Genomic DNA, 15,794 nt, shown 5'->3' with positions numbered 1-15,794 from the left:
AAAACAGGATCTGCAACCTGTGCACAGTCATTTTCAACGTTAATGTAGATATGGATTTTTTTACTTAAATATTAACACATTATTAATGTATTTACTGCAATTGTAAAAATTCTCAGTCTCAATACAATCGTTTCTGTAAAGCATCAGAGGAAACGAGTGATGTCAGTCCCTAAACCTGTTTGGCCATTGTTTCCACCACAGCCACTGTGGAGCAGCGTTTCAGTGTCAGCTGCATGGGAAACACTGGGCCTGAGCTCACATCCTGCTTTTGTTGGTACACTTACAGGAATGTTTGTGGTTGGATAAATATTTGCTCAAAGTTTCCTCTTATTAAAATATGGATTTTACCACATAAACCAACATTTTGAATATGCCTTTGCAAAGAGATGCTAGCATCTTGTGTCAGGAACTGAGGGTGTGACCTTTCCTATACATTTAAGGTTGGAAAACAGACTTGGAAACCCTTGATGAGACATTTTGTCTGAACTGTATTGCAGCAACTAAACTGCGGCTGTAAGGAAGCTTCAGTTTTTCCACATTTTAAATAAATGCACAGAAATGTTGATGAGCTGGCGACTGAGCGTGGGATCTTGAAAGCCTGGAAGTTGAAATGAAACAAACAATCAGCTTTGGTGTTCATGTAACAGGGGAGTGAGAGGGTGAGAATGAAACTGTGAGCGACAGAGTCAAACTGAGGTATCCTACGAAAGGCAACACGTCAGGAGCAGAGCAGCCTTTAGTGAAGCTTCACTGCAGACACGGAGAGATGCATTTGCACTTTCTGACACTAAATGTATGCAAACTTTAGGGAACAGCTGGTGCAACAGAGAGAATGACACTGAGTGATTTTGTGGCTATGAGGCAGTTTTTCCAGAGGGAGCATTTCATACACAGCTGTTGGAGGCTATGCCTTAAAACATCAGACTGTAGCTCAGATGGTAGAGCACCACCTAATCGGCAGGGTGGTGGTTCAATCCCAGCCTGCATGCCAAATATCCTTGGACAAGACACTAGCCCTGAGCTGCTCTCAGATGCATCCACCAGAGAATGAATGTTTGAAAGTTACACAGAAAAAGATGTGATTGTGGAAAGTGCTTTTAGAGTTCGGCTAGAGTAGAAAAGTCTGTCCATGAGTTTACTGAAGTATCAAAATCACCTAAAATGTGCAGAACACAGGGTACTTTATTCAGTGGGATCCAGCAGGGCTTTTTCAGACTAGTTTAAAAATGAGTGGACTGCTTTTACACCTGAATGTTAATCTAACTGCAAAACATGTCCCTTTTTTGAATGCGTCAGTGATATCAGCTCTGGTGCCTTGATCATCCTAATGGCACAGTGAGGGGAGAATGGTTTGATAACAACATCATCATGTTGTTGATGCTAGGAACTGGACCCAGAAACATCCTTATCAGCCTTGTTCTTACACAAACTCTTCCCATGGTTTCTGAAATCTCTCAATGTGAAGTGTGAAGCTTGGTGGGAGGTCACCAGGTAAAACCAGGTGAGAAAAGCAACCTGCAGGTCCAGCAGCACTGGGTGCAAGCTTATCACTCTCCTCACATACACTTCAACCTAGTTTTTCGACCCCCTGCTGCCAAGTTTAATTAATGTGTAGAAGGAGCAAGCACACACTAACAGTCACAGCAGGTGGGCAACAAAACGATTAGACTAAAGTAATGATGTCAGTGTTGAGTCTGACACTATCTGCTCTGGTTTAATAAAAAGGTCAGGATTTGAGACACTGTTAACCAAAACTTTCCATCATAATCATAACAAAAGCACTTTTCTTGCATAAACTAGACTAAATGATAGGCCTGGGTTTTATCTGTGGTGACATTCTTCATTAATAAAACTGAATAATGAACAAATAAACCCAGCCAGTAATTATGGTTATTACACTACAGCAGTCCTGGAGAAAAAATAGAAGCATTGTTTAGGATAATAATGGCGTAATTATCATAACTATCTTAACCCATATGCCTTCTGCTTGTACAGGCGCAGCAAGTGAGTCCCAGCCCGCTATCTTCAGGACTCGGTTACCTGGAGCACATCTGTCAACTCGTTGAGAAGATCAGCCAGATGCAGGAGACTAACCTCCAGCTGCAGAGGCAGATCTGCAGTCTGCAAAAGGAATGCAGGATGAGAAAGGCCAAAGAGGTGTGTGAACGCTCTTATTTCAACTCATGCAATAAAGTCGAGACCTAAACGTGAGGATTTCTGCTAGCTGCAGCTTTGTCCGACGACCTTTAAGAGTCTTTGTCTGCAACTGGGGGTGTGGAGATTGAAAAGCATGTCTCATTGGTCTATATGGTGCTTTCCTACTAGGTTTGAGCACTCAAAGCACTTTTCCTTCACATTCCAAGCTTAAGCACTTTGAACCTGATCTCAGAGTCCAGCGGAGGCGTCAGAGGAAACTAAGGTTTCAGTATCTTGCACAATGATATTTGGAGATGCACGCTGGAGGAACAAGGGAATGAACCACTGGCCTTTTATAGACAACCAACTGCCTCTACCTCCTGTGTCTTTATGCTTAAATACATTTTTGTTTTAAATATTATGAGCAGTGCTATTACTGTAGGGTCTTTACCTTACAGTGTCATACCTCGAGGTGGCTGTTGTGATGTGGTGCCATGTAAATAAAACTGAAGTATACTGAAAAGCAGCACAGAACTTGAGAACAGAAAGGCAGAGCGTGTTAACAGTGCTGAACGACCAGGTCAACCTCCAGCCACACTCACAGCTGTTTAAACTGACATAGCAATTCTGTATTTTATAACCAATACATTTAATATGGACAGCACAGTGGTTAGTGCTGTCGCTTCACTCCAAGAAGGTCCTGTGTTTGACTTCACCATCAGGCCGGTGAACGAGCTTTCTGTGTGGAGCTTGGTGTCAGTCTCTCTGTGTTAGCCCTGCATCACATTGGAGACCTGTCCAGGGCGTACACTGGCTTCAGCCCGCCGTGACCCTGACAAAAACAACACTAAAGACACAGAGTAATCCTGACTGGAATATCGCCTGTGGTCTCTGAATGGACCGTCATGTACAGCTCTGTGTATGAGTGACAGCCCTGGTGCATCGTGTACAGCAGGGGTGGCAGGAAGAGCACCAGCAGAAAGCATTCACCATCTACAGTAACACTGTGTAGGATGTAGCGCACCCGAGCAAGTGTGTGTGTTAAGAAAATGACATGAACATCGATACTGTTAACAAATGAGAAGCTGAAAGGTAGAAGGACAGATTCAAAGGACGCACAACAGAGGCTGAGTCTCATTATCACATTAAGACTGTGACGGTTTATGGTCAACAACAGTCACCTCAAAACATTTTTATTGTAATGTAAAGTCCCTACAAACGACTCCCTATGAACACTGAACTTGGCGACTGAGGGAAAGAAAAACTCCCTTTTAACAGGAAGAAACCTCCAGCAGAACCCGGCTCAGTGAGGGGCGGGGCCATCTGCTGCTACAGGCTGCTGGTGAGGGGAGGACGACATGACAAAAGACTCTCTGTGGAAAACAGCCAGAGATTAATAATGATTGAATGCAGAGTGGTGTATAAACAGATAATGAGTGGAAGAAGCACTCAGTACAGCAGCAAAGACTATTGTAGTGTAACTACGGGAGAATTCACCAACAAGCACCTGAGCTACAGCCAACAGAGGTGTGGCTACAGTGGTGAAGAGAAGCCTGGGATTGTTCTTATTTTCTGCGATGAATAGTAAGATGTTGTAGCTTTACAGATGGCGTATTTATAGAGCAGCAAACGGGCTCTCCAGACTAAATGGTTAAATTAGTGAGACAGCATTTCCTTTCCAGCTTACAAGTGATATCACCTCTCAGAGTGTCTGACTTTTTAAACTAAAACGTAAGTAACGACACACTGCAGGCTTGTTTTGGTTATACCTAGCAAACTCAGAGATTTAATGGGAACAAAAGATGGCAGCACAAACCCAGCTAGCTCAGTCAGTAGAGCGTGAGACTCTTAAGCTCAGGATCGTGGGTTCGAGCCCCACGTTGGGCGATGTAGCTCAGCAACAATAGTCCCGGTCCCTAAAACCATCATTGTCCTTAATGACTACAGACCTATTGTGAAGTGCTTTGAGAAGCTGATCCTAAAGTGCATAAAGAACTGCCCGCTTCACCTGGAGAATGCTGGGACTTCAGTAAAGATGCTCTTTGTTGATTTCAGCTTAACTTTTAACACCATCTTTCCAGACATTCTTATAGCCAAGCTGGTAAACTCAGACTTCCGCCTCCGCTACATGCACATGGATGAAAAACTTTCTCACTGACCAAACACAATCAGTCAAGGTTGGCACCCAGAGATCACTCAGCACTGGCTCACCACAGGGATGTGTGCCGAGTCTTCTCCTCGACACCAGTGACTGCACCCCTCGCATCCCTGCATCATCATCACCAAATTTGCAGATTTGGTGATGATGGGACACCAACGATGGCGACACCGCCTACAGAGATGAGGTCTAGCATCTGACAGAATGGTGTGACTACAATAAGTAGTGATTGAATGAAGCCAGTTGTATAAAATGCTCTGAATGTTCAGGTAGAGCAGAAAAGTGCTGAGACCCAGTTCATTTACCTCACACATCCCAAGGTGGGAAAAGACTGGGAAGGTAAGTGGTAACTAAAACGAATGAGCGGCAGGAATAGTTTGCAATTACATGAATTAACACGCAACTCTGTCTGGGTCTACGGTTGATTAATAAACTGGAGTGAAACATTGCTCCTCCTCCTGGGCCTGTGGGGAGGTCGAGACAGAGCTTTGTCTGTCGTAGATCGTGGTACTGTTCAGGAACAGATGAAGGATCCGGTGCGGGTATATGTTCTGGTTGTGATCTGTTAGAGGCTGTGGGTAAGGCTGATTGAAAGCAGCAAGGCAGAACAGACTCAAACCCTCTGCTCTGTTACTGGCCCAGTCAATGTGGGAGTTGTGTTTCTGCAGCCAGAATTAATGGAGCGTCTGGAGACGTGAAAAAGCCGAGGGTCTCCCTAACTAATCAAACAGGCTCAGGCTGGTGAGTGATCATAGCTTCATCACATGAAGCCAACTGATTATTTAATGCTTGAAAACAAATTTCACACACAGTGTTTTCCACCCAGCCGGTCTCAGCAACCACAGGTCGAAATATCCACTGTGGATATGAAATACGCCTCAGCCCATGCCTGCACGCGTCCTCTCAGCACGCCTACGGCATACGAGAGTTTAGTGGCATCATCGTGGGAAGAGAGCGCTGAGCGGCTGAAAGCGAGCAGGTGGAAGGAACCCCCCCAAAATGCCACCACCACCACCACCACCACTCCCCAGGAAAGGACTCAGGTGAAACAGCATCGTGGGACACTGCAACTGAGATCGCAGGATGAGGCTGCGTGACTGCTTCATTGCTGACTGTGTGATTCTGTGTCACCAGTGGGGGCCATCTGAGTGGGAGCTGAGGCTAAACTAGAACAAATCTCAGGAATAACTCGAAGCATTTCCTCTTGTTTGTAAGTGAAGTTCTGCCTTTGTTCACCCAAGAGATGCAGTGCACTAAATATTTCATTAAACACAGGAGACTTAACATGTAATCATGGGGAGCAAAGGTCTATTTTTGGACACCACTCAGACAGCAATTCAAGAAGAACATATAGCTAACATGTCAGTCCTGGTCTGACTATGGAGGAGAGGAAACTAGATTAACTAAACAATGCTCACAAAGGGCACCAGCTCAGTTTGGTGGGTGAGCAGGCGCCATATTCAAGAGGAATGGCCTGTATTTGTAGAGCGCTTTACACATCCAGTCAGCCACAGCCACCCTGGGGCGCACTGACAGAGGCGAGGCTGCCGGACACTGGCGCCACCGGCCCCTCTGACCACCACCAGCTAACGGGTGAAGTGTCTCGCCCAAGGACACAACGACCAAGTCTGTCCAAGCCGGGGCTCGAACTGGCAACCTTCCGATTACAAGATGAACTCCCAACTCTTGACCTTTGGCCTTTGCTGCTCTCTCTCACCTCTGTAATGTCTGTCCAACAAAGACAAAATCCTCAAAAATAATGTTAAAAGAAACCATTAATCGTACAAGTGCTGTGCCTGTTCTTTGGTCCCACGATGCACATTAGCAACAACATTCAAATTACACATCCTACTGTATCATCATATATGATCTGCATTACGTGGAGTAAAATTCTAAAACATCATTTTTATTTAAAACCACGTTCAAAATCAGTTTTTCAGCTGTTGATCACTTTCTTTTGAAATGAAAATTTCATGACACATTTTCTTCTTCTCTGCTTTTTCCAGGACTTCTTCAAAGACTACTGCAGCTGTGGTGCAGCCAGTTTAGCCTTCCAGGATTTCCAGAAAACGCAATCCAGAGATGAGTTTTCATCGCCCAGTGGAACTCTCTCAGACCTGTCAGCCGTTCCAGAGGTCACACAGCACCCACTCATATCGACCGGTGGAGGTAATAGAGCACCTGGAGAAAACACACAAAAGCACCCGCAATCTCTACAAGGCTGCTAGATTCAATCCCAGTATCTTCTTGTAGTGAATAAATAGTGATTCATGAGAGGACTACCTGACATTTATTCCACAACATCTTGTGCAGTAACAGTGATTATGTTTGTAACTAATATACAAAACATCGCACTGATGTAAATCCATAAAATCCAAAATCTGATATGAGATAAAACAGGCATAAACAAACATTGGTACAGAGTGCTGGAGTTACATCACAACTTCACCATCAAGTATCATTGAACACGTTTGCAAACTTCATGTAATTTTGCACATGTAGTTGTAAATGTACATAACATGCTGACAGCACAGCATGCTGGGAAATCTTTCACGGTGCAGCGGTTAAAATCTCACCACTAAACGTAGACTGTAGACTGTGGCCTGCCTGTGTTTCTACTCGTGTTTGTGGGAAATATTTTCTAACACTAGACTTTTACATATTTCAATAGTAGAAACACAAACTAATAAATCAGGAATAAAAAAAACTGATGTGTCAATTAAAGATTTTGCAGTATTTTATGTTTTTAACCTGAGGCATCTCAAAAAAGTCTGGCTGCTGTTCGTCAGGTACCATATCACCCTATTAGAGCACTTGGCTCTCGCTCTGCAGGCCTACTTGTTGTTCCTAGAGTATTTAAAAGTAGAATGGGAGGCAGAGCCTTCAGTTTTCAGGCCCCTCTTCTGTGGAACCAGCTTCCAGTTTGGATTCAGGAGACAGACACTATCTCTACTTTCAAGATTCACACTTTCCCTTCTGTTTTTCACTCATCATGTGTTTTTTCTGATGTGATTTAGTACTATATAAACAAAACTGACGTTAAAGATTGAGTATGCCAGGTTTGTGAAGGCAGCCTGATACACGTCGATTCAGTGAAGCTGCTGTCCAATCACAGTGTAGGCACGTTGAGCTGGAGGTAGCACTGAGGATATGCTCTTGGTAACCTGCTGTTTTTAGCTGCTGTTTGCCAGCAACAGTGAAACTTTCTGTGAAGTCGATATGATTTTGTTGGACTCGTAAATAAAGTCTTAGGTGATGTGAGCATGTAATCAGCCTGTTTATCTTGAGCCTAACATCAGGATAATGTTATCTCATAAGCAGCTGTTGTTGCTGCTCCTGTCAGCTGTAACCTGTTGGCAGTAACTGGAATAAATAAGCATGTTTATGGTGTGTTTCCAATCGAGGGCAGACTGCACCTTTAACCTCCTGGGACCTGGCGTTCACATATGTGGACATTTATTTAGACCAAAATACCAATCAGCCCAAATATCAAAGAGAAATTAAAAACGCTGCTGTGGAAGAGTTCAGGTCTGAGGAGATAAGACAGCAACAAAAAGAGAGTCTATTACTTCTTCCAACAGAAATCAAGGTGTGCTCGTAGTTACTAACGGTCAGAGGTTTATGGTTTCGGTTGGATAAAACTACAACTAATGACCAACCAACAGCAGTGAAAAAACTGGCAGCATACAAAGCAGTTTATTTGCACAAGCAGGCAAAGAAGGATGCTTAGATGCAGTTCTCAGCTTCTCCAAACGTAGAAGACGAGATATTTTCCTCAGACAGGACTTACAGTCTGTTCTGCAGCCTTCAAGCTTCTGAAAACACCCTGAACGAACTAAACTGTTCTCAAATTGTTTTAGCAATGCTCGAGTTTCACAGTGTGACCCAGAACTACCCCCACAGTTCATCTACTTTAAAGAAAGGTTCTGCTTTACCCAAACCCGGGCGGAAATCTGCTCCTGACAGGAACACGGACCACGCACAGTCCACATAAAGTAATTTCACATTCGGATTCACCAACTGTTATGTAGCTATAGCACTGGACTGAAGCTGTGACAAGAAGTGATCTGTTTACAGTAAAGTAGGAGAAGAGGGGAGTGGGATGAGCAGAAGGAAAAAGCAGACATGCACTGTCTCCAGCAGGATTTCTTATAACAGCCATTACTGAATGAAAAATCACTAATCATGTAGCGATGCTTTGGAAACACACACACACACACACACACACACTGCTGTGTCTGCCTGCATGGTCGGGTCCACCTGTACTTAAATCAAAGTCAGTGTGTTTTGCCATGATAACGTCCATCCTTCAGTTTGGGCAGGACACCGAGGACACACAGCGTTTGAAATGTTGTGGCTCAGCACACATGTGTAGTGTGTTTTGTTTTTTTACAGGTGCTTACAGCGTTGACAAAATGCACGAAAGGACCAAACGAATACTGGTTTAAATGTTATTAGTCAGGCACAAACTGAACTGTAAGTGCTTATTGTTTGCTCCCTGTTTCAGGAGTTACAGGTGGTGGTTTCACACTCGCTCCTCCGTGCAGGAAGAGCCTAAGCCAAAGGAGTCACACTGAGGGGGAGGTCCACGGGGACAGCACTGAGGGGCTCTCCATCCATCAGCACACAGTAAGTGGTTTATCCTGACAGAATCACATTCTGCAGCGTGATTAACAAATGTTTTCACATGAGATATATGAGGCGACGCTCTGCATTCCAAAAACTCTGTCAGGCTGACATTGCATTTACTGCTGGAAGGGGAAATTGATCAGTGACGATTTTGTGTGTCTTTGTGTTCAGCTGAGTGAAAACAGCACGTGGGCCAGAGTCAAAGACGTGGTAAGGAAGACTAAGTTAAGGAATCACAGCAGGCTGGGAGCAGCCTCAGCTTCACTGAAGATGTCCTGCCCACAGCTCTACAGGTGAGGAGCATGCTCCACACCACAGTGTACGTCTATGATCTGCAGTCAGGTCCAGAAGAACTTGGATAAACGGCCATTTTGCTCCTTTTTCACATTTTGTCGCGGCACACTGGCCCAAATGATCCGATGGGGTCCGTATACAGCTGGGGACCCATCAGAGAGGCAAAAGGTGGTCTCCTAACAAGTGATGCAAGTGAAGCAGACCATCATCAGGCTGAAAACGTCCCACTCTCCTTTACGAGAACATTTCATGACACCCACACACACAACACAAGAAGACTGATGTACCTGCACATGTTTCAGTGTATGTTTGTTTTTCTTCACAAACATAAACAAAACTCACGTTTTCTGCTCACTTTCAGTAAAACACACATTTTCCTGTTTTTACTTTTGCTGTAAAACATGTATCAACATAATCCTGCTTTCCTTCTTCAACTTGTCAAAGACACGTTACATCCTCACGGGTCGAAATCACACCAATTCAGAGCCACTGAAAGGGCACTGTACCTGTGTCCCCTGTGTGATAAGGAAGATTTATAGTTATTTATATGTGAATATCCAGCATGAGCAATGTGTTTTGGAAAGGACAGCCTAAGAGACCTTTAGGCAGGATGCAAAGACTGGGACTCTAAAAGGGGCTTTTCGCCTGTTCTGGATGAACACTGGCTCTTCTTTATTTGAGAGCTTGTCGAGGGAGGAGTTTAATGGGAGGTGGAGGGTTGCTGGCACTTCAGCCTCTCCCTCTGTCCTGACTGGAGCTTGGCACCCACCCAGATGGACAGAGCAGGGTTGGGAGAGTCAAATCAGCATTCCTCAGTGTTCTCGTGTAGGAGTGGGAGTCTGGGATTTAGGCCTAGTAAGGTCTCGCTGTAATCCAAGATGTTTTAGAAACACCCTTCTCCTGCTGACACATGCACAAAGTAAAAGAGTATCTTAGATGTGTACGTACACATGTTTACTCCCTGCCTTTTCATCTTTACAGGCCTGATCTGGGACCAGTACAATCATCTAGCACCAGCAGGAACTCTATGATTGCTTTGGGCCACCGGAGTACACTGGACTTCCCGTGGCTTGAGTAAAGATCCGGGTAGTGAAGAGTGCTTTTGATAAAAGAGCAGAACGACTTGATGCTGGCCAGACGACGGTTGTAGCATCTCCAAAATAATGAGAACAGTAGTTTGGAGTACTAAAGGGTCTGCGTCCTAATCATTTCATTAGCAGAAGCAAACCTGGCTGTTTGTTTTGGACTATACAGACTCTACACAGCAAAAGCAGATGCACACATAGCAACATGTGCAGCTTCCGCATACAGGGACGTAAATTATGACACGTTCTTACTGATGTCTTATGTCTTTTTTATTTGTTCCTCTTTAAATGCACCACCATTTCTTTCAGATGTTGCTTCCAGACTGTCTTGTGATTTTTTTAAAGTGTAATAGTTCTTCACTCAGTTTCACTTTCAAGGCTTTTATTTATGAATGTTTTGAGGAATCGAGGAAAAGGGGACGACAAAGAAGATGTAGCGGGTCTAAAAGTCTATCTGCAGCACGTGAACTGTATCTGAAACTCAAGAAATGAGATCAAATGCAGCAAAGATCGGACACATGGACTCTTCACCAAAGCTTCATCAGAAACGGCCTCCGTAGAAGGCTGGCTGTCAGGAAGATGGAGGAAAGGCTGAGGTGTGTCACATTACACAAGAACTGACTGAAAATCAGTGTCAGCGGGTCTGATGAGGTGCTGAAGCCAAATTTGAAGCATTAGTCAAAAGTTAAAATCAGCGAATGAAGATGTGATCGGCTGATTTCTGCCACATGTAGTCAAGAAATGACTTTGTCTGACTTGTGGCCCATTTCCGTTGGCAGCCATATTCCCATACGTGCCTTTTACATGTTCTCCATCAGGTTTCGCTGACGTTTTATGCTTCGCCGTTCCTTTCCTCCGTCTGGTGTTTGTTTTTGCAGAAACAGCCTGTCTGGTCGGGCCTCCTCGCTCTCCAGTGTAATGAGCAGTTCATGAAGTCATCTTTTGATTGGAGACTTCTGCTTCTGTGAGACTGTTGTGCTGAGCTGGTTCAGTCTTCATGTTGAAGACGTTTTATTTGACAGCTGCTAAACTTTGCACTCGCTCTCTCCAGCCTAGTATGGCCTCGTCCACAGCAGCTCCTGTGACCTCATATTGAGACTTGTAGTGCACAGCTACCAAAGCAGGTTCAACATTTCACAGCACGTCCAGTGTAACAAGAGAATAAAACACCATCTGGCCATGAAACTGCTTGTCAGCTGTTCTTACTTTGTTGTTGTTGTTCAGCCTCTGGAGATGGGAGATGTAATATCCTGTCTGCGTGCTCTCTGTAACTGTGTAACAATGTCTTTGTCCTGATACATCGGACTGAAATCTGTAACTGCTTGCAGAGTTTTGAGCTCTAGATGTCAGTGCGCTGTTAGTACAAAGTCAAACTGATTCCTCAGAGGAAGTTTTGAAGGTTTTCTAAAAGAGGATTTTGAAGTTGGTGTGATGCAGAACTTTAACTCAAAATTATGAGAGCTGAAGACAAACAAAGCAAACACCACATGAGACAATATACAGTACGTGCTGGTTTATTAAGCAGAGTTTAAGTCCCCGTTCTTACAGCTCTCAGGCAGGAGAAACACTCAATAAGGATTTAGTATCAGTGATGTCACTGATGACAAATTTGATTCGATGTTTTCAGATGGGAGCTTTTTAAATGTAAAGATGAATAACCCAGAACAGCACTGCGTGGGCCGAACCCCCCTCTGCTTCTGCTTTGTCTGTTACAAGTAACAACAGTGATCACAACATCCAGCCACAATCATTACAGTTACCACATAATGTGCAACAGAAAGCCAAATGATTTGAATATGTACACATATGTGGCAGAGGAGACAGAAAACCATCATTTGCTGGGAATCATTCTGGCCTTTGTTGCTCTGGTCGAATTATTAATGAAGCCATAATGTGCTGTAAACCGAGCATGAGGAGCAGGAGGAGAACTCCAACAGAAACAACATTTGAAGTGGTTTTTAGTCATATTTGAGCTTTAATTTCACTCCTTGTTTTCCCTCTAGTCTCTTTATCATTTAAACAGAGAAGGCCAAGGTTTCCTGTTTGACTGACAATCACACGCTGCCTCTACACAGAAAAGCTCAGGCTACACACAGGGACACTCATTTTTATGCTAAAGATACCAGTGCTTCATTTAATTTACACAGCACATCGTTTTTTTCTAATATTTTTTGAAAATGTTGAAAATCTTCACAGGTCATTAATAATATATTAGTGTAAATATGAACAGTTTTGAGGTGTTCAGCAAAGCTTTTCATGTTTTTTAAAGATCACTCCCTGGAAGTCCCACCTCAGAGTTGAACTGCTGCATCGAACTTTAACTCACACCAAACATCAACTTCTATTTCAAAATGAGCCAGATGAGGCGCAGAGCTTATCCAGCTGAAGACTTCTGCAGCATTTCTTCAACCAACATTTTGGGTAAAGTTGTACACAGTAAAAAACAAAGAAAGATGGAATAACTGGGACTAAAGCGAGATCTGACGTCAGCTACTCCCAAAGGACTTTGGTGTTGAAAAGAGCACAAGGGAAATGTTGTCCTCAAGCAGTCATGATGTTATTCTTCGAAGAGAGGCGGAGGAGAGAGTTTCAGTTGGAAACTTTCTGTTCCCAGCTGGACGGAGAACAGAGATCCTGTTTTCTCGTGGCAGTGGGAGACTTCTGAAAGCATGGACAACTAGGAAAGAGAGAAGATATAGAAACAGAAGAAAAAAAGATCATGGTCCATCCTGATGCTCACGTGGGCATTGTTGATGTTGTTGGTGGTGGATAGCACGGCACCCTCGCTGGTCTGCAGCCTGACTGACTGCAGCTCAGGAGGTTGAGCTAAACCACAGGTTGCATGGCTTCGGGAGTGACTGTGCGTTGTTAGGAGCCCTCAGTCCCTGTGCAACCGCAGTGAGAGCTTGGATTGTATCGTCAGCAGTAAGTCTGGAGCTGAATTTCCAGGATTCTGTTTTCCTGTTGGACTATTATCAGGAACACTAGTCAACATTAGATCAGAGTAGGTTAGATAAGTATAATTCAAGGGATTTGATTCTGTTTTTATTACTTTTGGGTTGTGCTTTAATAAAATATCACCCATTCAAATAGTCTAAATTGTGCATATTCCTTTTTTAACCCTTTGTGAAGGTAAAAACTTGAGTATCACGGGGCGATGGTGGCTCAAGAGTTGGGAGGTCGTCTTGTAATCGGCAGGTTGCCGGTTCGAGCCCCGGCTCGGACCGTCTCGGTCGTCGTGTCCTTGGGCAAGACACTTCACCTACCGTCTACTGGTGTTGGCCAGAGGGGCCGATGGCGCGATATGGCAGCCTCGCCTCTGTCAGTGCGCCCCAGGGCAGCTGTGGCTACAACTGTAGCTGCCTCCACCAGTGTGTGAATGTGAGAGTGGATGAATAGTGGCATTGTAAAGCGCTTTGAGGGGTCCTGAAAAGCGCTGTATAAATGCAATACATTATTATTAATAGAGTTTAAATAGCTCTTACAATTTACTCCAGATTTCTAACAGTTCAACTTAGTGGCTTGGCACTGATCTAGAGGGGGGGCTGATGAATACTGGGCCTGCAAGGCAACTCAGGGTTCCTCCCAGTGGAGGAGGGAGGGTAGACATTCAGAAACCAGTGGCCTCGCTCATCAACTCCTAGACTCTGCACTGCCTGCTGACCCACAGAAACATACATCAGGATTAGATAAACGGGGACTTCCTGTTTTGGGGTGCTGGTCCCACAGATGGACACACCCTACCAAGGCTACGTGCACTGAAATAACTGGATAAGCAAAGACTGCTTTTTTACCAGTTTCGTGGCTCAACCTGCCAAGAAACTGCTTATCGGTCCATCCAGTTACTTCTGAGCCTCTGAAAATGTCGTTTTGTGTAAAAATAGCTAATGCAACACTTCTGTGCAACAAGCCTGCACGTCAATCACATCTTGATTGTTTGACATTTCAGAGCAGTACACAAGCACACAAACTCACCTGTAGGATCACCTGCTTGTGTTTGTTTTTACTGCTGTTGTGTAATGATAACTGTTTTTAAACTATAACAAAAAACAACAAGCACTGCGTCACATTAATTTCAGCATCAGTGGAATCTGTCATGTCCTAATGAAAATGCGCTCGTTTTAATACCCTGGATGGTCCTCGGTATAAGCAGCGGATTTCATCCCAGGACTGCTCCTGCTGAAGGTCCAGTGCTGCCTCAGTGAACACCTGCGTCACAGCACATACACCACAGACGCTCTATTACGATGTCATTTGTTACATATTGTGTAAAAAGTGCAAAAATGACAGTAATTTAGAAAGAAACCAGAACTGCAACATAGTTATTAGTTTGATCCGTCTCACATTCGATTGATGAGACTCACGTTAACTACAGAATGCTGTTGACATTAATGTTGACATTAAACTACAAACTGAGATTTGAATAGAATAAGTTGTGTACGTGATCCATGATTTCAGAGTTATTGCTCAGAAAACGTTTGAGCAGAAACAGATCAGCAGAGGGCCACAGCGCGACGCCCGGGGGTCGATCAAACCTACCTTCTTCCTGAGAGCCGACGCCCCTGTGTCTTGGCGTGCTGATGTCACATGTGTCTGTGGCACAGAGAGGGACAGCGTTGTTTCAGCCATGTTAGTTTCAGTACAACGTTCCTCATCCTTGGACTCAACAATGAAATCAAAACAGCAAGGTTTGGAAGGCCGCCCAGCTCCGCCCATGTCATGAAACGCAACACCAGAGCATCTGGGTTAATAGGATGTATCAAATGTGTCATTTAAATACAAACGTGTGTGTCCACAGAAACACCAAACAGATAAAGCAGCCATTAAAGATCAGGTAAACAGATTGCACAGAAAGACGTCAACACGGACCCCCCGGCAGCACGCACACGCGTGTTACCACATCGCACAGACTCGACGACCAAAACTCATCGAACCAACAGCAAAACATCGTCATGAATTTATCTTGGCTTCGCTGCCATGCTTCCACCACAATAAAAGCCCACCAGTTTCCCATCAAAGGTTGATGCTGGTATGTTCTGCATTACTCGCTTGCTTTTATGAACCAGCTGTTTTGTACAGCTGCTGTTTTCCCCTCAAAAATGACCTCTGACAAGAAAGCCTCATTTCTGCTGTTCAGTACCAAAGGAAACTAATTAGGCTGTAAGAAATCTCTTAGTTTCTGTTTCCACTCTCTGCTGTAGAAAGTTCTGTTTCTTTATGACTAAAAAACAAAAACTGGAAAGTCTGAAATGATCTGACGTTTTATTTCTTACAATTTAAATCCAAAGAGTCGTGCTGATGGATTCCTGTCTTTTTCTTCATCATGTAGAAAAACAGTTAAATATGTAACGTCTTCACACTGACAGAGAAGAGTGGGCTGTAGGTGGTCCCCCGTTTAAAATGAGTGTGACACCCCTGCTGTGTCCTTTCTTGTTGGATTAGCTGTTTGGTTTTTCTCCTTTAACTGCATCAACATCTGTGCCAAAGGGTCA

The 15,794-nt window shown here is 44.1% G+C and overlaps 2 protein-coding genes and 1 non-coding gene across 7 annotated transcripts in view; 2 read left to right on the top strand and 1 right to left on the bottom strand.

The window, feature by feature from the left end:
* Nucleotides 1-11,487, top strand: part of LOC113035038 (uncharacterized) — a 33,638-nt gene extending 22,151 nt beyond the window's left edge. For both annotated transcript variants that reach the window (XM_026190284.1, XM_026190283.1), the window contains 5 exons: nt 1,996-2,157; nt 6,301-6,463; nt 8,802-8,923; nt 9,095-9,216; nt 10,199-11,487. In XM_026190284.1, the coding sequence (XP_026046069.1) occupies nt 1,996-2,157; nt 6,301-6,463; nt 8,802-8,923; nt 9,095-9,216; nt 10,199-10,295 (666 nt within the window). In that variant the 3' untranslated portion in view covers nt 10,296-11,487. The remainder of the gene's footprint in view (nt 1-1,995; nt 2,158-6,300; nt 6,464-8,801; nt 8,924-9,094; nt 9,217-10,198) is intronic.
* Nucleotides 3,951-4,023, top strand: trnak-cuu (transfer RNA lysine (anticodon CUU)). Its single transcript has one exon. It is a non-coding gene; the product is annotated as a tRNA-Lys (tRNA).
* Nucleotides 11,488-11,800: 313 nt separating the features above from the next.
* vps8 (VPS8 subunit of CORVET complex) overlaps nt 11,801-15,794 on the bottom strand; it is a 74,909-nt gene continuing 70,915 nt past the window's right edge. For all 4 annotated transcript variants that reach the window (XM_026190278.1, XM_026190280.1, XM_026190279.1 and 1 more), the window contains 3 exons: nt 14,842-14,895; nt 14,431-14,511; nt 11,801-12,979 (listed from right to left, as the gene is read on the bottom strand). In XM_026190278.1, coding sequence (XP_026046063.1) covers nt 12,860-12,979; nt 14,431-14,511; nt 14,842-14,895 — 255 coding nt within the window. In that variant the 3' untranslated portion in view covers nt 11,801-12,859. The remainder of the gene's footprint in view (nt 12,980-14,430; nt 14,512-14,841; nt 14,896-15,794) is intronic.

Source organism: Astatotilapia calliptera, chromosome 13 (assembly GCF_900246225.1).
Source record: "Astatotilapia calliptera chromosome 13, fAstCal1.2, whole genome shotgun sequence".
NCBI lineage: Eukaryota > Metazoa > Chordata > Actinopteri > Cichliformes > Cichlidae > Astatotilapia > Astatotilapia calliptera.
Note: the sequence above shows the minus strand (reverse complement) of the source record. Positions and strands in the feature narration are given on the sequence as shown.